This window comes from Girardinichthys multiradiatus, chromosome 23 (genome assembly GCF_021462225.1).
Source record: "Girardinichthys multiradiatus isolate DD_20200921_A chromosome 23, DD_fGirMul_XY1, whole genome shotgun sequence".
NCBI lineage: Eukaryota > Metazoa > Chordata > Actinopteri > Cyprinodontiformes > Goodeidae > Girardinichthys > Girardinichthys multiradiatus.
The window spans coordinates 15,620,277-15,642,757 of NC_061815.1; the positions used below are offsets into that span (position 1 = coordinate 15,620,277).

The window sequence follows — 22,481 nt, forward strand, 5'->3', positions numbered from 1 at the left end:
CGGCAGGGTCAACCGCCAATCACGTGCTTACGCCCTCTGCCACTGTGGTACGCCTTCTAAGTAACGTCACGTCCAGTTACGGCTATACGCATTGGACCTCAGAAAGGGGTTCGCTCATTGCGGTAAAAATAGTAAAAAAAAAAAAAAAAACTGCGTGAATTGCTGCTGCTAACCTAACGACGCTGCGTTTGTAGAAACATTGAAGCCGTTTTGTTTTAAGGTAAGAGCTTCGTTGTATCTGATAACTTAAATATTCATGTGTTTATGAGCCTTTTTTTTTTCAATTTGAGCCGCTGGGCTGGGTTATGGCCTGCAAATGCTACATCTGTCAAGCTTTACGTATGTTTAATATTGACAGCCTAGCTTAAAGTGTCATACTGGTGATTAACATCCATATCTACTAATACTAACAAAGCTAACATGGAATTATTAACTTGTGTTAGCAATTTTCAATCAATTTATTGTTTTAGGGCTTAGCAACCAAGAATAAAAAATTTATATTGTCTTGATTTCGTTTATTTTATCTCAGTTTTATCATTTGCTTGCCCATAGTGGGTACTTTTGTGAAATACATTTGTTTTAATTCCTCCTAATGAGCTCCAAGGGGGCGTCTGCATGTACAACCTGCCTTATGCCTTCATGTCCCTGGAGACTGGTAAAGAAAACATGAGCTGCTCTATTTCATGGAAAGCTCTACCTTTGTTGTAAAACGAAACTCTCTTAGCTCTTGCCTCAGAAGTATGGACCAGTTTTCACCAGTTACAGTCAAATCTGTTGGCTATTTTTAACTGGAGCTGATGATGCCTGTTCCAGAGGACTTTAAAAATCCCCCACCTTTCCTCCTTGTGTGTTTATGTCTTTTTGTGATATTATCACCACCATCTTGTTGTGGAAACATGGTCTGAGCTAATCCACTGACTTCTGCTGTTCTGACTGGAAAGAACACAAAACAGATGACACCCATGCAAATGCAAATAGCACCAGTAAAGCCGTGTAGATACGTGCACACAAAGCAATACTTTCTTTCAGTCGAGTAATGAATGAATTCTGACCTGGTTTTTTTTCCCGGATTCCCAAGTTCAACGGTTTTTATGGGAAAAGTAAAAAAGAAAAACAAAGCATTGGCCTCACTGGTGTCAGATATTAGGGCTTTCTTTTGTAAAAGACTCCACCTCAGTGTTTAGCCTGTAATCTAGCACCCTCTAACATCAGATTACTTTCAGCATGTTTTCTTTTTTCTACAGTAGACAGGTTGGCATGGGAAATCAAGGAAGTACAGATAAACTTTTTTAAATCTGTGTGATCATGGTGTTGTGTAATGATGTTTTTTTTGGTGTAAAAACAATATAAACTACACAAAATAGTAATCTGAGAACATACTTTGGGGATATTTACAGAGGTCATCAACACTACGGGTACTGAAATATCCAAACTAGACATGTAGTGATTATCAGTATCAGGGTACACCAGTCCTTCATATCAATCCTACAGTTTAAAGTCCTTTCAATGAGATGCTAGAAGTGTTGGAATCACCAGTTTTCACCAGGTGTATGGAGCATGGATTAACACAGAGCTCCCCCTCTTCACCGATTGCTGTGCACTGCTTGTCAGCTGATTGAAAGAAGGCTCCTACACTTTCCCAGTGCTTGTAAGAAAGCTAGAAATATTTCTGGCTGGGAAAAACACAGACAGTCATTGTGTGGAAGCTAAAAGAGTGCCACCCATCCCTGTTATTTAAACAGTTTTATAACTGCAGTTGGCAAGCCCCAAGCACGTCTATTAAGCAACCAACCTAAGCAGATGGCCTAACTAATTGACCATCTGGTATCATCTATTTTTGCTTGTGCTGTTTTATAAAGAACTCTTATTAAAAATCTTGTTTTAGTAGATATGGCCAGAGAACTTCTGATGTAAGTCTATTGACTTACAACAACATTCAGTGTGGAAGTTGTTACTGCTGGAAGATTCGGATTCACTCATGTGTTTAAAAAAAGAGTTAGCTAGACAGGCCTGCAGTTTATCCAGGCCGCAAGAGAGAGCAACATTTTCAGCAGATAACAGGAAGGTTGAATGTATTACAGAAAGGTTGCACATAAAAAGCCAATTGAGCTTTTTGACTTGAAGTCTTTGTCTGTCATGGTACATGCTTGATTTGGTAATATTTGTTGTATTTTGAAAACCTCTTAGTCAAGGATCTACACTTATGTGGGAATACACACTGAGGCTGCTGTTTTAGTAATGCTAGCCAGGCTGAACTGTGTTCAGCCTTAATATAAAACACTAAAGCCAGTTTAAAATGAAAAATTTTGAATCATTTTGTTCTTCTCTAAGAGGAATAGTGAAACCCTGATTGCTCTCTCACACAGCAGCGTAAAGTCCCCTCTGTTCCTAATAGGCTGGATGAAATATTTCGAATGCTGTTCATGTATTCTTTTATGTTATAGTTCGTAAGCAGAAATCTGAATTGACTAAAGTTTGAGATCGCTAATCGGCTGCAAAATTCTGATCAGTGCACCTCCGGTCAGTATCAAAACGTTAATGAATAAATGTCATAAATGACATTAGCTTCACAGGAATGATTCATATGCTTTTGTGGCACCAGTAAGAATACTGGACGCTCTTCTGTTCTTTAATAAAAGGAACTGAATCATGTTGAACATTCTCGGATCTTTGTATAAATACCATAATGTTGAAATAATGTGGTGTTTCTTACTCATGGTTATCATACTGTGAGAATCTCATACCAGCTGGTGCCTACTCCAAACATGTTTTATAAAGCACCAACCAACAAAACTCAGTGCTGCGTCTAAGAGGTAAGCAGGTATTGTACCAATTATCTTACCCTTACGTGGAACATTTCCCAAGAGCCACAATAAAACTAGTTGCTTATGATAACATGTAACCTTTGGAACCAGTTATGGGCAATATTAGTTTTTCAAAAACAGATGATAAATACACAAACAGGAATCAGGGTTTTTCTTTCAGTATAAGTGGATAGATGAACCAGAAGGAAGTGTTTATAATGTAAATATGACATGACGAAGAAATCTCTGGAGGACTGGCAGAGATTCAGTTTTCCCCCTAGACCCATTTTTCCACTGTTATTGTTGTTGGACATAAATGAGGTGAAGGATAGCATGGTGGCTTGTGATGGGCCTCAGATCTACTTCATTGCAAGCCATTAGCGGTTAGCTATGAAATCCACTTCCCTTAATGAGATCTTGAGTGGAACAGGAGACCTTCTGGTATTTATTGTACTCACTCAGTATGGCTTAAACATTAAAAACCGTTACCTGGAATCGGATTTCTGAGTTTTCTCCCTCATTTACAGAATGTTTCACACACCACTTGAAACATGAATGTGTGATCTAGTCCGACTTCTCACATTTGTGTTTGTGAACGAAGAGGAAAATGAGGTGTGAAAGCGCAACCAGTGAAGGCCTCTCTGTTCACATCAGTCGTCTTTTACTCGCTTCTATTCCCTATGGCTCATTTCAGCAGCCTCATTTTGTATGCCGAAGACTTTGTGAGCTGTAAGATAATGGTACTTATCTCTGGTAGAGTTGTGATTGACCAGTGAGTCATGAGACGCCTTCTGCAGTCATAAAAACAATCTGCGGGGATTTTCTCCACTGTGTGTGACGGTTATTTTTCATTCTGTGCGGAAATAAACTGGTAGGAGACAGGTGTAGGGATAGGCTAGTGAACGGTGATAGAATGTGTACTTTTCTGTACTGGGAAACAGTTTCATCATTTTTGACCCATCCTGAGAATAGGAAGATGTCTTATCTGGGCTCAGGGGAATTCATTACATAATGTGTCTGTGGAGGCTACCTAACCATCCTACAGGAAAAAAGGCAACGGAGGAAGGATGTTACTCCTGTTTGCTTTAGTCCCATTGTTTGCAGTAAAGTTTATGTCTAGGTGGGAATATGGCTCTCTCTAATTCTTCTACGTGAATACATGAAGTTGTAACATAATTCTTTAAACAGTGTTTTAATAGTTTCCCAGGTGTATGTGGAAAAAGGTGCAACATTGAGTTCATATCCTGTTTACAGAGGCTTCCCAACGTTTATACAGGTCCTTCTCAAAATATTAGCATATTGTGATAAAGTTCATTATTTTCCATAATGTCATGATGAAAATGTAACATTCATATATTTTAGATTCATTGCACACTAACTGAAATATTTCAGGTCTTTTATTGTCTTAATACGGATGATTTTGGCATACAGCTCATGAAAACCCAAAATTCCTATCTCACAAAATTAGCATATCATTAAAAGGGTCTCTAAACGAGCTATGAACCTAATCATCTGAATCAACGAGTTAACTCTAAACACCTGCAAAAGATTCCTGAGGCCTTTAAAACTCCCAGCCTGGTTCATCACTCAAAACCCCAATCATGGGTAAGACTGCCGACCTGACTGCTGTCCAGAAGGCCACTATTGACACCCTCAAGCAAGAGGGTAAGATACAGAAAGAAATTTCTGACCGAATAGGCTGTTCCCAGAGTATTGTATCAAGGCACCTCAGTGGGAAGTCTGTGTGAAGGAAAACGTGTGGCAGAAAACGCTGCACAACGAGAAGAGGTGACCGGACCCTGAGGAAGATTGTGGAGAAGGGCCGATTCCAGACCTTGGGGGACCCGTGGAAGCAGTGGACTGAGTCTGGAGTAGAAACATCCAGAGCCACCGTGCACAGACGTGTGCAGGAAATGGGCTACAGGTGCCGCATTCCCCAGGTCAAGCCACTTTTGAACCAGAAACAGCGGCAGAAGCGCCTGACCTGGGCTACAGAGAAGCAGCACTGAACTGTTGCTCAGTGGTCCAAAGTACTTTTTTCGGATGAAAGCTAATTCTGCATGTCATTCGGAAATCAAGGAGCCAGAGTCTGGAGGAAGACTGGGGAGAAGGAAATGCCAAAATGCCAGAAGTCCAGTGTCAAGTACCCACAGTCAGTGATGGTCTGGGGTGCCGTGTCAGCTGCTGGTGTTGGTCCACTGTGTTTTATCAAGGGCAGGGTCAATGCAGCTAGCTATCAGGAGATTTTGGAGCACTTCATGCTTCCATCTGCTGAAAAGCTTTATGGAGATGAAGATTTCATTTTTCAGCACGACCTGGCACCTGCTCACAGTGCCAAAACCACTGGTAAATGGTTTACTGACCATGGTATCACTGTGCTCAATTGGCCTGCCAACTCTCCTGACCTGAACCCCATAGAGAATCTGTGGGATATTGTGAAGAGAACGTTGAGAGACTCAAGACCCAACACTCTGGATGAGCTAAAGGCCGCTATCGAAGCATCCTGGGCCTCCATAAGACCTCAGCAGTGCCACAGGCTGATTGCCTCCATGCCACGCCGCATTGAAGCAGTCATTTCTGCAAAGGATTCCCGACCAAGTATTGAGTGCATAACTGTACATGATTATTTGAAGGTTGACGTTTTTTGTATTAAAAACACTTTTCTTTTATTGGTTGGATGAAATATGCTAATTTTGTGAGATAGGAATTTTGGGTTTTCATGAGCTGTATGCCAAAATCATCCGTATTAAGACAATAAAAGACCTGAAATATTTCAGTTAGTGTGCAATGAATCTAAAATATATGAATGTTAAATTTTCATCATGACATTATGGAAAATAATGAACTTTATCACAATATGCTAATATTTTGAGAAGGACCTGTACATACCCCTTGAACTTGTTTTACATTTTGACTCATTACAGCCACTCATTCTGGTGTATTTCATTAGGATTTAATGCGACAGAGCAACACTAAGTAGTGTATAATCGTGAAACGGAAGAAAAAGGATATGTGCAAGCGAAACACTGCGAATCGTTTGAGCTATGTCTCTTACCAGTATTGCACAGGTAGAGAGTGAAATGTTGGCCCGTTCTTCTTTGCAAAATAGCTCAAGCTCAGTCTGATGATAGATAGGTGCTGGGTACAACAAAATGCCAAGCACTGCAACAGATTCTTAAATGGATTCAGGTCTGGACTTTGACTAGGCTGTCCTAACCCACCACCAGAATGGTCTTTGCGGTACATTTAGGGTAACTGTACTGCTGGAATGTGGACCTCTGTCCCACTCTCAAGTCTTCTAACAGGTTTTCTTTCAGGACTATCGTGTATTTAGCTCCATCTATCTTCCCATTAACTCTGACCAGCTTCTCTGTTGTGGACAACGAAAATCATTACCTCAGCATTATAGTGCCACCGCAGTGTTTCACAGCGGGGATGGTGTTACGTGTGTTTTCCGCCATTTTGTATGTGGGTCAGAAGTTACATTTTGGTCTCATCGAACTAAAGCAGATTCCACAAGTTTGCTGGGTCCACTAAACCTAGAGCTGGACTCCTCGTGGCTTTCTTTTAATGGGTTGATCCAGTCCACTATTCTGTTTAGGCAGTACTTGACTACTGAAGCCAGTTTCCCTGGATTTCATCCAGGGGGGTCAGATCAACAAGAGCTGAATATAATGCACATAGCACTTTTCAAACATTTAGTTTGGCGCTGTAAATGTATAGTTAGAAATGTATTTCTCTTCAATGTACACACTTACATGTTCTAAGAAGTTTCATTAGTCACACAATTGACCTTGTTTTTCTTATTTTTAAAGTGACTCTTCAGCCCAGAGATGAATTTCGAGCAGCCCCCTCCCTACTCCAGCAGTGGTCCATCTGCTCCAGGCTACCCAGGCCAGGGACCACCCCCTCAAGGCTACCCACCCCAAGGTTTTCCTCCACAGGGATACCCAGTAAATATGGAACAGCCCAACCCATCCTACCCTAACTACAATGCTGGACCAATGGGCCCTGGAGGTCCCTATCCTGGCCCAGGACAGCCTCCATTCCAGGGATATCCTGGACAGCCGCAGTATGCCTGGCAGGGTGGACCACCTCCTGGACCTATGTATGGGGACGCTCCAAAAAACACAGGTAAGAGGTATACACAATCTTTTATAGGGAATATGGGATGTATTATAATAGTCAACAGGAGGTAGTTCATATTACAGAGCTTTCTTTTTTTGTGAACAATTGTGTTGCATAAATTGTATTTATGCATTACATGGCAGCCAGCCACATTAGGCATTTGAGTCTAATGTGATTAAAGGGTATGATTGGCCCTCTTTACGCATTTGTAGCACCTTTTGTGCAAAAAGGACATTTTTTAATTAAGCTGCTGCTGTTTCCCTTTAGTTATCCACAGAACAGGCTGCGCAGCGCCACATTAATGAGTTCTGGTGCTGTGGAGCCCTCCGCGTGACGACAGTGTTATTAGTTGCACGCGCCATGTCTCACTTTACATATGCTCGCCAATATGGCCCTGTGATTGCACCTGTTGCCACCCTCTAGTTCCCCATTTTCTTCTTACAGCCCAAGTCTTTGAGGTATTTAAGCCTTGTCAGTTGTTTTTGTTTGGTGCCATTTCTGTAAACCTCTTCTTGTGCACAAGGAAAACAACCCTTGATTGAAACATTGTTCATGTGAACAAGAAAATAAACAATTAGAATTAGAATGTCTTGTTTCGACACCTCTGCAAAACAAAGAAAAGGTAACCGGTCCATATAATCCGTCATAAATGTAGGATTTAGCTGCAATCAAATAGCTTTATTGAAGGTGTTAACTTAACTTTAACAAAATGCTGATGCTCATTTATCATTCTTCACTTTCTCTGTATATATTTACCTTAGATTCCTACAGTTGTCATTGTCTCTAGGTTATTAGAGCCACACATTTTAATTTAAGGTTTAAGTTGGTTTGTTTCATGGCTTTAAAAACATAGTTTTCTGAATTTTAATATGTTTGAGGTCAGAGATTTGGGAATGCCATTTTAGAAGCTCACCATTAACCTTAAGCTTAGCGTTAAACGTAGTTTTTTTTCTTTAGTCTCTCTTCATTAAATCTAATGTGTCACAGAAGGGTAAAGCCTTGTTGAACAATTGAACATTTAGCTGCGTAGAGCTCCAAAACTCTTCAGCCCTTTTAGAAATGTAAAAAAAGCTATTCTATCAAAAATCACTTGCAGTTAATGGATAGTTGAGTATTTTGTAAGTATTGCCGCTTATAAGCCGCTCCGCCAAAACATTAAGACTTAATTATGGAGTTAGGTAAATTGGGATCCTGTGTGAGTAGTCATGCAGGAAGAAGAGACGTAAGTTAATTCAGGAGTATTTCCTGAGTGTTGGAACAATGTGTGAAACATCAAGCCTAATGTAAAATATCCCCAGTGAACATGCAGAGAACAGAGAGCACAATTAACATTGTTACTGCATATGTAATGAGGTCCAGCTAACCTTTCACTAGCTGACCTCGCTATGAGACGTTTAGATCAAGACGAGCGTTGTTAAATATTGGCCGAACACTAATCAGATCCCTGCATCGTTATCAGAGCTACTTGATGTTTACGGCCTGACCAGGAGTGGATCGGGCTGTAATGGCTGTTAAAGGCTGGGTGAATCTTTGGCTCCACATAAATGATTAATCACACAAACAAGGAAGGGAAGATGCATTAATTCAGGCCTCTGTTGGACATGTTTTTTTTTTCCTTGGTGTGAACATCTGCTAAACTTCATGCATGGCTAATGCACTCCTCTGTTTGTGATGATTAACTATTGACTGAATTTGACTTAAAGCTTGTACGTTATGCAGAAAGCTCTCATTATATGGGGCCAGCAGTGCAACGGGTACTCTGCGGCTGCTGCTTTGTGGATCACAGCTGCTATGGTATTACCATGAAGATGTGCTTCCTATGAGGAATGTAATTAGAGGAAATAGTATCAGCCTTGGTTACCCTTGAACTCGCTACTGGAGTCCTGATAGAGTAATTCTCAGAAATGTCTCTGGTTTGGTCCACAATTTTGGGGAGGGAAAATCACTAATTGCATTCTCGATTGGTTTGTCTTTCGTCTCATCTTCTCTAACCTTTTGCAAATCCTTCCCTTTCAGTGTATGTGGTGGAGGACAGTAGAAGGGACAACACAGGAGACACCTGCCTGACAGCCTGCTGGACAGCACTGTGTTGCTGCTGTCTCTGGGACATGCTGACATAACGTCCTTCTTCATTTGTTCAGCCTTATTCACCCCCCCTCTCGTAAGCCAAAAACCTCATCAACCTTTCCCCCTCTCTGCCTTAAAACCTTGCTCCATCTCACTCCTACTCCTCTTCTTTCTCTTTTTGTCAGTAAAGAATCGCTTCAGTCTCATACCTTTGTCCACAAGTTGTCTCGTAGCAGTCAGTAACTGAGCTTCTTAATACTACCCTGAATACTACATACAACCTTAACACACACACACACACACACACTGCGAAAGATACACATTGTACGTACATGTCCCTTCAGTATACATGGATCTCAGGCTTATCTAGTGTGATGCTCTTTGGCACTTTAAATGATTACCTCTGCAAGAATTGACCCCTGCCTGCCTGTTAAACCCTGCCCCCATCCCTTCGTCACCTCTCCCCAGCTACATTAGCTGCAGCGAGCAGGATTAATCTCCTGTGATGGGCTTGTTCCCAAATTTCACCCAGACCCCAGCTCCTAATGAGCCATGGGTCAATGTTTAGAAGCTTGAAATGTATTCATTTTATTTTCACCCTTTTTTTTGTCTTTTGTGGAAAGAAATGAAATGCATTTTTAAACACAAATGTGATCTATGTCGGATGACTGTTAACTTTTAATGGCTGAAATGTTATTTTGTGCTTTCATTGTTGTGAAAAACGATTCTAATATTATTTGTATTATAAACCTTAGAAATTAAACTGGAAAACTAGCTGCTGAACAAAAGGAACGCTATTAGTCAATGGATGCCTTTTTGCTTTGGATGAAAGTCTTACATTAAAATAATTTATTGCTATAATTAAAGGCTTTGTCATTTCCAATTATTGGGCAGATTGCAGCAATATGTATGAATGTAAGGGGAGTGTGCAAGAACAAGGTGGGCAGAGGCTATCGATCAACACTGTAGCTGTAGAAACCTGGATCTGTTTAGCTTTTCTTTTAGCATGCAGCGCCGGCCACATTTATTTGTCCCCCTGGTAAAAATGGATCAGAAGCCTTAAAAATGAATGAATATTGAATGAATGTTTAGAAAAATACAATCTTTAATTTGAAGAAAGTCCTTCATTTTAGCTCAAAAGTTACCACTTACATCTCCCAACCCATCGGAGCAGAAGCCGCAACATTTTGGAGGCACCGCTGGGATATTTGGTCAGAGGAAAATCCACCCGCCGTAAGTGGACGCCAGGGCCAAATATCCTATGAACCCTGCCAGCAACCGGCATTGGAAACACAAGGCACCGTCGACGTCCTGTCTGGCTCTGTCAGCAAGTGCATCAGGTTGTATCCATAGTGCGCACTTCCACCACTAGAGGACACCATCTTATCACAAAATTGAATAGAAACCCACGTTGAACTGTGTTATTCCCAATTCTCAGATGAAAATGGAGTCGGAACTGGAGAATGTGCAGTTAAAACTCAAAGGTGCTTTATATGAGCTGAATGTTGAACAACTGATAAAAATTTGTAATATAACACACAGAAGCCAGTGAAACCAGCTAGTAACCATTTAAACTAGAAGAGGTCACTCCAATGGGACATGGTGTGACCAGTGACACTGATAAGTCCCAGTGTTGTCATGGTTGTCCTATACAAAGTGAAAATCAGCATTTAAAATGTTCAGTGTGTAAAGATGCCTTTTACTGCTCCAAAAAGTGCCAAGGGGAGCACTGGCCCATACACGAAACCAAATGTAATACCTGTGGCAGTATTCATAAGGGTAGGAAGTTCTCTGAAAAACCAGTCAAAAGGAAAATGTGTGAAAAAGACAAAATACCTTCTGTGAGGCAGTTAGTGGGGAAAAATGTCTCATTAGGTGCTTTTTTAGGAAATAAGAGGGTTGAAGCACTTTGGGACTCTGGTTCACAGGTTTGTGCTATAGATGAGTCATGGAAAGACACAAACTTCCCTGAGGTACACTGAATAATGTGGGTGAGCTTACTGGCCCAAATGAACCCCTCCATCTAGAAGCAGCCAATGTTACAGTATGTGGGGTGGATCGAGATACCATTTAAACTTGCACCTAATAATTCAGAGTTACGCATACCTGTTTTAGTGCTTAAGGGTAACCAGCGACAGTGTCCAATTATTGGATTTAATGTCATTGAACACTTGGTTTTGGAAAGTATGAAAGATGAGACTAACTCAGGGGGAAAAGATGCATTTCTGAGAGCAGTGAAATTAGCCTTCCCAGATCTTAATGGAAACAACAAAGATCTGACCTTTATAAAAGCAGTCAATGAGGGACAAACACATGAGTACAGTGTGAAAACAACAAATGAGAAAGTGACTGTGCCCAGCCGGAGTTCAGTGTTTATTGAATGCAAGGTCTAAGACATTTGAAGAGGATATTACACTGATTTTTGAGCCTTGTGAAAATCCATAGTGGCCGGATGGCCTGGAGTTTTGTGACACATTGATTTCAGTGAAAGCCGGATCTACTCCCAAGATTACTGTTAGCGTACAAAACCCTACTAACCATGACATTTTACTATCAGGGAAAACCATTATTGGTACTGTGCAGTCGGTAAGGTCTGTTTACCCTGCCAATCTTCAAAGAAAACATCAAGTATGCTGCTGTCAACAAGATCCACACCCAGGGCACCACAGGATGCAATCCCATCAGTGAGCAATGGGACCCTCCTGTTGACCTGTCCCATCTGGATGAAAACAAAAGACAGATTGTTCAGCGGATGTTAAGAGAGGAATCGGCGTTGTTTTCAAAAACAGATGACGTCATAGGATGTGTGACGGATTTGCAAATGGACATCTTGTTAAAAGACACAGAACCAGTTTCAAAGACATACCTCTCAGTACCAAAGCCACTGTACAAGCAGATGAAGGACTACTTATAGGACTTGATAGCACAGGGATGGGTGGAAAAGTCCACTTCCTCCTACTCATCTCCTGTTGTCTGTGTAAGAAAAAAAGACGGTTCGCTACGTTTGTGCATTGATTACGGAGAACTGAACCGCAAGACACCCAGATAGACACCCCATACACCGGGTGCAAGACGTGACGGACAGCCTGGGGAGGAACACCATCTTCTCCTTACTGGACCAGGGTAAGGAATATCACCAGGGGTATATGTCCAAAGAGAGCAGACATCTAACCGCCTTTGTGACCCTCTGGGGCATTACGAATGGATCAGGATACCTTTCGGCCTTATGAATGCGCCGGCTGCATTTCAACGGTGCATGGAGCAATGCTTGGAAGGACTGCGGGACGAGATATGTGTTCCTTACCTGGACGACATCCTCGCGTTCAGCAGGACTTTTGAGGACCATGTTGAGGATGTCAGAAGGGTGTTGCAATGCCTCAGAGACAATGGAATTAAGCTCAGACCAGGAAAATGTGACTTCTTCAAACCAGAGGTGAGATATCTTGGGAGAATTGTTTCTGCCGATGGCGGCAAAATGGACCCAGCAGACACATCAGCAGTGCGATCCCTGAGGAACAAGCAGCTATGTACTGTTGGTGAGCTTAGAGCAATACTAGGACTGTTAAGCTACTATAGGCAATATATCAAGGATTTCTCTCGTATTGCTAGTCTCCTTTATAACTTGCTTAAAACGCCTATAAAAACAGAAGCTCAGCAGTACACAAGAAAAGGAAAAGGTAAAATGAGACAGAACAATAATGTGCCCTCGGGTACCCCCGTTCAGTGGGGCGATGTGCATCGGTCAGTCTTAGAGCAGTTGATAGACTGTTTAGTGCAGCCTCCTGTTCTCGGTTTTCCGGACTTTACACAGCCCTTCATTCTACATACAGATGCCTCTAACCAGGGATTAGGAGCTGTATTATATCAAAGGCACAATGGCAAGCTCCCCGTAATCGCTTATGGCTCCAGAATTCTAACTGCAGCTGAGAAGAATTACAACTTACATTCAGGCAAGTTAGAATTTCTAGCCCTTAAATGGGCAATTACTGACAAGTTTCGTGATTACTTGTACTATGCACAATTTTGCAGTGTTTAGTGACAACAATCCACTTATGTTCTGTTGACAGCCAGGTTAAATGCTACAGGATGTAGGTGGGTGGCAGAACTTGCCGATTTCCATTTTACTGTGAAGTATCGCCCTGGTAGAGAGAACATAGATGCAGACAGTTTGTCTAGGATGCCCTTAAACATGGAGACTTATATGAAAGAATACTCAAAAGAAGTATCATATGATGTTGTGAATGCTGTCATAGAGGCAGTTGACCACCAGGGTGAGTCTATTGCTGCCTGGTTTTGGGTATTTCAGCCAAGTGTGCCACAGTGTCAGTGAGCATGCCTATAGCTCCTCTTACTGTAGGACAGATCAAACTGGACCAAGAAACTGATCCTGTCATTGGACAGATTGTACAATACAAACTGGCAGAGACGAAACCCTCAAGTTCAGAACTGAAACAGTTTTGTCCACAAGTCGTGTGCCCTTTTAGGGAATGGGACAAGTTACGGTTTAATGACGGAGGTGTTTTATACAGACAAACGGCAAACAGAAAGCAACTGGTGTTACCAGAGAAACGCAGGTCAACAGTCCTTAAAGAACTACATGATGAAATGGGTCACCATCGTGTGGAAAGGACTATTTCTTTGGTACGGGACGGTTTTTACTGGCCCTTCATGCAGAAAGAAATAGAGAACTATGTAATGAGAAAGTGTGTGTGCCTTAAGAACAAGAAACCAAGCCACGAGACTAGAGCTCCTCTCACAAACAGTTACTACTCAGCCTTTCGAACTTGTCTCAGTTGACTTTTTACACTTAAACAAATGTAAGGGGGGTTATGAGTATGTACTGGTTATTATTGACCATTTTACATGTTTTGCCCAGGCTTATGCTACTACGGTAAAACAGCTGCAGATAAAATCTTTTATGACTATGCCTTAAAGTTTGGGTTTCCCCAGAGACTTCACCATGATCAGGGCGGTGAATTTGAAAACCAGCTTTTCGCTCAGCTGAAAGAGTACTGTGGAGTTGCAGGTTCAAGGACAAGTCCATATCACCCACAAGGGAATGGGCAGGTCGAGTGGTTTAACCGGACTCTGATCCAGATGTTGAAAACACTTTCTGAGAAACAAAAGAGTAACTGGAAGGACTCACTAAACAAACTGATCTATGCCTATAATGCTACTAAAAGTGAAGTGACAGGGTTCTCCCCCTTTTACTTACTTTATAGACGATCGCCACGGTTACCAGTGGACATGTTGTTCAGTTTAGCCCCAAATACAGTTCAGGGTGACACGAATCATCAGAGCTACATGCAGAAGTGGAGACAGGGCATGAGCGATGCTAATGAGGTCACGTGACAGAATGCAAGCAAAGCTGCTGTTCGGAGTAAGAGACTGGATGATAGTAAAATGAGGTATTCTACTCTGTTACCTGGTGATCGCGTGTTAGTCAGGAAGTTGACTCCACGTGGAGGTACGGGCAAACTGAGAGACCACTGGGAGGACAAGGTACATACAGTGGTTTGACAAGTAAGCAAGGACATTCCTGTTTATGATCCGAAACCTGAAAGGTAAGGGAAGGTCCAGAGTTTTACATCGTAACCTTCTACTGCCCTGTGATCAGTTGCCCTTAGAAACTTCTTCGCAGCATCAGTCAAAGAAAAGAACTGCTACAAGATCAGCCGAGGGTTCAGGGACCCACTCAGAAGAGGACGACGACGATGATGACGCGGACGAGTATTACCCAGTGTCACGTCACCTAAGTACTCACCCCAATTCGCTACATCCTGAGGATACCCCAGGGCCACCAGCCCACCAGGACACTCAACTTGAGGAGGTGCTGCAGGAGGCCGAGCCTGAAGCTGATCAGCCATTAGAGGGTGATATTGGTCAGGTAGAGGACATAGCTGCAGAGGTGAGCCTTCCTTCACCTAATCAGCTTCATCCTATTTACAGTGCTTCTGATGATGGAGTGACTATGAGATCCAGACGTGAATGTAGGAGACCGAAGGTGTTCACTTATGATACACTGGGTACACCAGCTTGTTACAACATACAGACTTTACATCATTATCCAGACCAGACCACACCGTGGGTACACTGTGTTCATCCTCATTATTTTTCAGAGTTTTATGGACGATGTTAATCCATTGGTGGTTGTTTTGTTTACCCGAAGTCGAGTACATGTAGTTACATTACACTTGCACTGAAAGACTGAATTTCCTCATGGTTGTTTAAATAACAACAAAAAAAAAAATTAATAAGAGGAAGGGCTGTCTGTAAGGTATGCACTCAAAAGTGGAATGGACACTTGAGACTAAATGTGTTCCTACTAATGGAATGAATGAAAACAGCTCCAGCCTGTAAACCTTTTGAATAGGTGACTATGCACTTGAAATTTGTACTATGACAGTGATATTTACCAGTGGTTCGTTTGTTGCGGTCCTGATGTTGGGGACAACATCTGTTTTGTGGGGGAGTATGTGATAGGTTAAACAGTACAGGTTAGAAAAAGGTTCATAGGATTTATAGACTCACATTTTATAGTTATTATTTTTGTTATAATTTCATTTGAAATGTTGCTAATACACTACAGAGGGTTTAAATACTATGTACTTTATTTACAATGCATTAAGAATTCGAAACCATCGCTAAAATGGTACAAGAGTTATTCTATGTGTATTAATTACAGTTCAGTAAAAGTTTGATGATTCTCAGATTGCTTTTGTTACAACTGGTTGTACGCCTGCACAAAGAAGTGGGGGGGGGTCTTTTGAATAAAGCGTAATGTAGTAAAGACGACGGCTGCATCTCTGTCCTTCATTTTAGCTCAAAAGCTACCACTTACCTCTCCCTACTCATCGGAGCAGAGACCACAACACTGACAGGATGAGGAATCATGTGGGAATTCCAAGTTGTCACAACATGGTCTGGTGATGATAAAGAATCCTTTGAAAAAATCCTGGATCCAGATGATGCGCCACATCACCACCAAAATCTGATAATCTGTTACTTGTCCTAATATACACATTGTCTGAAGATTTCATCCAAATCCGTTCATAAAGTTTGGAGATATTTTGCAAACAGACAGACGGACGGATTAAACAAACCAACGGTGACAAAAACATCAACGAAAAATTAAGGTTTTGGGGTGGTCCAGTCAAAGTATGGAGTTAAATCTGATTGAGATCCTGTAATGTCACCTTAAACGGGCTATTCATACTCAAAAAGTCTCCAATATGGTTTAGTTAAGTCAGTCGCCAAAGAGGACTCACCAGTTACTGCAAATGTTTGATGGCAAAGATTTCACCACTTAGCTTTGGGTTTAGGGTGTGATTATATTTTCACATAGGTCCAGATTGGTTTGAATTGCTTTTTCTCTTAATGAGCAAAGGCATAATCTGAAAACTATTTCTTTTATTATTTTTTTAGGTTATGTTTATCTGATATTGAAACACGACAATAAAACAAAAACAGAAGATATCAGTAAATAGACAAATACTTTTTCACAGCACTGTGTTTTTATGAAACAGAATATTATGGATTGCTACGTTCCTAAAAAAAAAACTGTATAAATAAAAAAAAGTATGAATTAAAGCAAAATCTTCAGTTACATTTATTTTCAAATGATTTTTGATAATTGTGGCACCAGTGACCTTAAGAAACAATTGTTTTCTTCACTGATTAAATGTACTGAAATTAAAGGTTGGGTTTTTGTAAAATGGTACCAAGATTACCAACAAATGTGGCTGCCACTGCAAATGCTAGTGCATGTAAAAGCAAATAAAATAAAATAAAAAGAATACATGGGGAACTGCTTGAATCAACAAGGAAAATAAATGAGTCTAAATGAGGACCAGCACCTGTCCATTCATCACATACTCAGCTCCTGGGATTCAAAATCAGGAGAAAAAAATGAAATTACGATGGGTTTATGAAACCTGTTAAAAGCCAAATCTAAGAGGAAAGTGTTGGTAAAACTGATTGGTTTTCTCTAGTGTTTAATATTATAATTATTATTGTCAATAAAGACAGATGTGGGTGTAACTCCTACATGTAGCTGAATTATAGGTTGATTTGGGAAATTAAATGATTGTGTTTAAGCACTCAGATCTAAGGAAGACAGACTCAAAATAGAATCAATTTGGCAACAAACTTATTTAATGACTCCAGTGACATTTGGACATGAAACCTTTATAGTTTAAATGTAAAATCCTAAACTAAATAATGTGGAAATTAGAAATAGCTTTGATTGTTATCTATTTTGATTTCTTTGAGTGTTTACTGGCATTTAAATTGGCTACATACAGCATGAATACAATTTTTAAAAGGAATAGAAATGCTTGGCTATATCTGGCTATGTTCAAACTGAACCACACTTGTAAACTCCACAACAAAATATTAAAAGCAGGGAAGAAATTAGAAATATTCACAGTTTGTGCTGGTGGATCATAACCAGCCTGGTTATAATCCACCGGCATCATCAGCTGATTAGAAATTTAAGACCTCAGCCTTAAAAAGTTAAATTCTGTGAATAAATCTGGCTTTCGTGTTATTTTCTCTCAGGCATTCAGACTATCACAACCCCCTGATGGCAAAGACGAAAAGGCTTTCTGTCTTGGAATTTGGCAGGATTGCTGAGCTTTTTCCTCCAGTCATCTCTACTGAGGTTGGATGCAGTAAGACAGTGGTTTTAAATTTCTTGAAAGATCCTGAGGCTTCTGGGACATAAACATCAAGTGCTGGACCCAAAACGAATCCTCCTGCAGTGAGCCGGAGGTTCCAAAATGCTGTTTGTGCAGACACAGGCAGGTACTTGACCCAAATCAAGGCTTGAAGTGATGCTAACCGCAGCCCCGTAACCATAGGAGTAAATCTGTGAAACAAGGACAAAACAAAAAACGTCTCTAAAGGCAGGTCTCTCCTTTCATGGCAAAGACCTGCCTGTTTAGACTTTTCAAAGGAGCAAGATGCTTGGGACATTGAAAGGTGGATATTTTTAGAAATGAAAGCAAATCTGGATGGTTGTGATGGTTTCCATGTACCGGCATGACTAGAAGGTCCCACTGGAGATGTTTTATATGCAGCATAAAGAAGGAGGCACCATCATGATCTGAGAGAATTCACCTTCAGTGGAACAATGGAGCTTCAGGTTGTGCATGGGTATCAAACCATCGCTGACTGTACTGTGATATTGCAGACTTTTTGACTGAAGACCATCATCTGTATATTGATGGTTGGTTGTTTCAACTGGAAAACCCTGCTGTTATATAGCCCCTCTTCCAGGAAATAGATCCTAATGAAAACGTTTATGGATGGATGGCAGCAGAGGCTTGGCCGTCCCATAAAATCATTCTATCCGTTCGGGTTCTGAACTTTGACTGGGCCATGTCAACAGTGTAATTCTTTTCTTTTACAGTCTTTCTGTTGTATTTTCATTGCTTTATTTGGACTTGTTTACCTGTAGGTGACCCAGTTTGGACCGAGCTTCTATCTTTGGCTCAATGGGTACATGATGCAACCTTGGCACTGTGCATAGTGGCCAAAAATCTCGACATCCATCTTTCAATCTGTACATCTGGCATAACAACAGTCGCTTGATCAAGTTCAACTTTAAAAAAACCTACATTTTGCTGAAATATTATTTTGCAACTCTTCCCAACCAACCATAAACCATACTTTTCAATCTTTTTGTAAACTTTTTGTCAAATATACAATTATCCATTCAGGATTTTAACATTTAATAAAAGCTAAATGACTGGTTTCTGATAAGACTCTTAAATCTAGCAGCTTTTTTTTTTTTACCAATTTCTCTGAGTTTTGTACAGTCTGACTTAAGGGTGAATGTCCAAAGAAGACTGTCCACTGTTATAAGTTGTTTCCACCAGTGAATTATCTTTCTGCCTGTGAAATAGCACCCTTCAAAAGGTTTGAAAACACAAATATATGCTCTAAACCAACAAACTTTTAAAATACTTGTCTTTTACAGGACTGCACAGGTTACTGTTTATGAGCAGTTAATTAACTACTTTGGGCCTTTTCCAAAAACTGTTTTTCAATTTTGGCTTTATCTTTTTTTACTAATTAACACCAGCATTAGGTCTGCTGTGTTTCAGTACAGTTAAAAAGATATAAATACTTTTATAATCTTTCAAAGACCATGTCACTTTTATTATGTCCTGATATGTAAAACACTAGCAATTAAAGAGGGGTGTACTTTATTTTTCACATCTCTGTAGGTAATTAAATAATGGCACGATAGATCACCAGTCTGTACAGCTTAGTAGACCATTTCACAGGTAAGTTTTGCAAAATATAGACTGCATAGATGATTCAGGTGCTGAACAATCATTAGGTATTACATGTGGAAAAATAATAAATACAGGACAAAAAAAAAACATTTACAAAAATTATTTTGTAAAATTGTCATGTTGTAGCCTAAAAACTTGAATGTATTTCATTAGGATTTTATGTGATAAACCAACAAATAGTAGCACAAAATTGTAAAGTGAAAAAAAAAAGAAGATTTTTTTAAAACTTTTTTTTGAACTACTAAAAAACTACTAAACAGTTCTTTACAGCACCCTCTTCTCAGTATGAATATACAGGTCCTTCTCAAAATATTAGCATATTGTGATAAAGTTCATTATTTTCCATAATGTAATGATGAAAATTTAACATTCATATATTTTAGATTCATTGCACACTAACTGAAATATTTCAGGTCTTTTATTGTCTTAATACGGATGATTTTGGCATACAGCTCATGAAAACCCAAAATTCCTATCTCACAAAATTAGCATATCATTAAAAGGGTCTCTAAACGAGCTATGAACCTAATCATCTGAATCAATGAGTTAACTCTAAACACCTGCAAAAGATTCCTGGGGCCTTTAAAACTCCCAGCCTGGTTCATCACTCAAAACCTCAATCATGGGTAAGACTGCCGACCTGACTGCTGTCCAGAAGGCCACTATTGACACCCTCAAGCAAGAGGGTAAGACACAGAAAGACATTTCTGAACGAATAGGCTGTTCCCAGAGTGTTGTATCAAGGCACCTCAGTGTCTGTGGGAAGGAAAAAGTGTGGCAGAAAACGCTGCACAACGAGAAGAGGTGACCGGACGCTGAGGAAGATTGTGGAGAAGGGCCAATTCCAGACCTTGGGGGACCTGCGGAAGCAGTGGACTGAGTCTGGAGTAGAAACATCCAGAGCCACCGTGCACAGGTGTGTGCAGGAAATGGGCTACAGGTGCCGCATTCCCCAGGTCAAGCCACTTTTGAACCAGAAACAGCGGCAGGAGCGCCTGACCTGGGCTACAGAGAAGCAGCACTGGACTGTTGCTCAGTGGTCCAAAGTACTTTTTTTGGATGAAAGCAAATTCTGCATGTCATTCGGAAATTAAGGTGCCAGAGTCTGGAGGAAGACTGGGGAGAAGGAAATGCCAAAATGCCAGAAGTCCAGTGTCAAGTACCCACAGTCAGTGATGGTCTGGGGTGCCGTGTCAGCTGCTGGTGTTGGTCCACTGTGTTTTATCAAGGGCAGGGTCAATGCAGCTAGCTATCAGGAGATTTTGGAGCACTTTATGCTTCCATCTGCTGAAAAGCTTTATGGAGATGAAGATTTCATTTTTCAGCACGACCTGGCACCTGCTCACAGTGCCAAAACCACTGGTAAATGGTTTACTGACCATGGTATCACTGTGCTCAATTGGCCTGCTAACTCTCCTGACCTGAACCCCATAGAGAATCTGTGGGATGTTGTGAAGAGAACGTTGAGAGACTCAAGACCCAACACTCTGGATGAGCTAAAGGCCGCTATCGAAGCATCCTGGGCCTCCATAAGACCTCAGCAGTGCCACAGGCTGATTGCCTCCATGCCACGCCGCATTGAAGCAGTCATTTCTGCAAAAGGATTCCCGACCAAGTATTGAGTGCATAACTGTACATGATTATTTGAAGGTTGACGTTTTTTGTATTAAAAACACTTTTTATTTATTGGTCGGATGAAATATGCTAATTTTGTGAGATAGGAATTTTGGGTTTTCATGAGCTGTATGCCAAAATCATCCGTATTAAGACAATAAAAGACCTGAAATATTTCAGTTAGTGTGCAATGAATCTAAAATATATGAATGTTAAATTTTCATCATTACATTATGGAAAATAATGAACTTTATCACAATATGCTAATATTTTGAGAAGGACCTGTAGATGTTCTGTGAAGGCCTTAGGTTTACAGTTCCATTAGTATGGAACTGTTGCCTACCAAGACATAGAAATCCACCTAAGCTGACATGCTGGGTAAGCAGAGCATTAATTAGAGAAGCAGTCAAGAGGCTCATGGAAACTGTGGAGGAGCTGCAGCAATCAGTAGCTCAGGTGGGAAAACTATTTGACAGCTACTACTTGTGCACAGTGCGAACCACGTCTTTATGAAAGACTGTAAAGGAAGCCATTGTTGGGGAAAAATACTGTAAGAAGACCTGTTTGTCACAAGCCATGTAAAACACTGTGTGAAAAAAATTAATATCCTGTGCTGTGTGGTAGCTTTTCTTCATCGGGGACAGGGAAGCTGGTTAGAGTTAATGTGGTGGATCGATTAAGCTAAATACCGAACAATCCTTGAAAAAAAACTATTAGAGACTGTGAAAATCTTGAGACTGGAGTGAAGGTTCACCTTCCAGCATGCTGACTCTAACCTGTTAAGCCCTAAGTGTTTTAGAGTAATTTCCACCTGGAAGCATGCATGGGTTCTGTCTGCATACTCCAGCTTCGTCTCACAGTCCAAAAACATGGCTGTTGTATTAATTTGCCTCTCAAAATTGCAATTAGGTACTTAGTGTGTCCATGCACGGTTGTTTGTCTTGTGTGTCTCTGTGCTGCCCTGTGATGGACTGGCGACCTGTCCAGGGTGTTCCCTGCCTCTCTCCCAGTGACCGCTGGATATGGGTGCCAGCTCCCCTGCAACGACAAGCGGGTATAGACAATGGACGGATAGAACAAAGCATATTCATGTGTCAGAATGGCCCAGTCAAAGTCAACACATAAATACTATGTTAACTCTGTGGCAAGACTTGAGAACTGATGTTCACAGACACTCTCCATCCAATATGACTGAGCTTGAGCTATCTTGTAAGAATGTAAAAATGAGTTACAAAATCCAGTCTCAAGGTGTACAAAGCTGGTCGAGACATCCCCCACAAGATTGTAAGTGCAGCAAAAGAAGGCTCTGCAAAGTACTGACATATTTGTACCAGATTTTTCAGATTTGTATTTTTAAAGAAGTTTGAAAACCAAACATCGTTTTCTTTCCACTTTCCACTTATGCACTAATTTCTGTCGTTCTGCTTGCAGAGTCCATGAAAATACAGAAGTTGGATGTTATTGTTTGCTACAACTAATTCTTCCTCCTCTAAGGAAAAAAGAAGCATAAATCCATATTATCCTTGATTATGATGCATAATTAACAAAGACAGGAAACCCTGGC

The 22,481-nt window shown here is 40.8% G+C and overlaps 1 protein-coding gene across 1 annotated transcript; it reads left to right on the forward strand.

Annotated features, from left to right (window-relative positions):
• Positions 1 to 60: 60 nt before the first annotated feature.
• On the forward strand, positions 61 to 9,865 carry LOC124859776 (cysteine-rich and transmembrane domain-containing protein 1-like). The gene is made up of 3 exons (XM_047352612.1): positions 61 to 220; positions 6,620 to 6,938; positions 8,949 to 9,865. Exons 2-3 carry the CDS (start codon positions 6,638 to 6,640, stop codon positions 9,050 to 9,052), a joined length of 405 nt encoding a protein of 134 aa, XP_047208568.1. The 5' UTR covers positions 61 to 220; positions 6,620 to 6,637; the 3' UTR covers positions 9,053 to 9,865.
• The last annotated feature ends 12,616 nt before the right edge of the window (positions 9,866 to 22,481 follow it).

Excerpts from the sequence above, each read along its gene's own strand:
- LOC124859776 (XM_047352612.1), top strand. The coding sequence starts at position 6,638 with ATGAATTTCGAGCAGCCCCCTCCCTACTCCAGCAGTGGTCCATCTGCT. Across the intron at positions 6,939-8,948 it reads GGACGCTCCAAAAAACACAG|TGTATGTGGTGGAGGACAGT; the intron begins GTAAGAGGTATA and ends CTTCCCTTTCAG.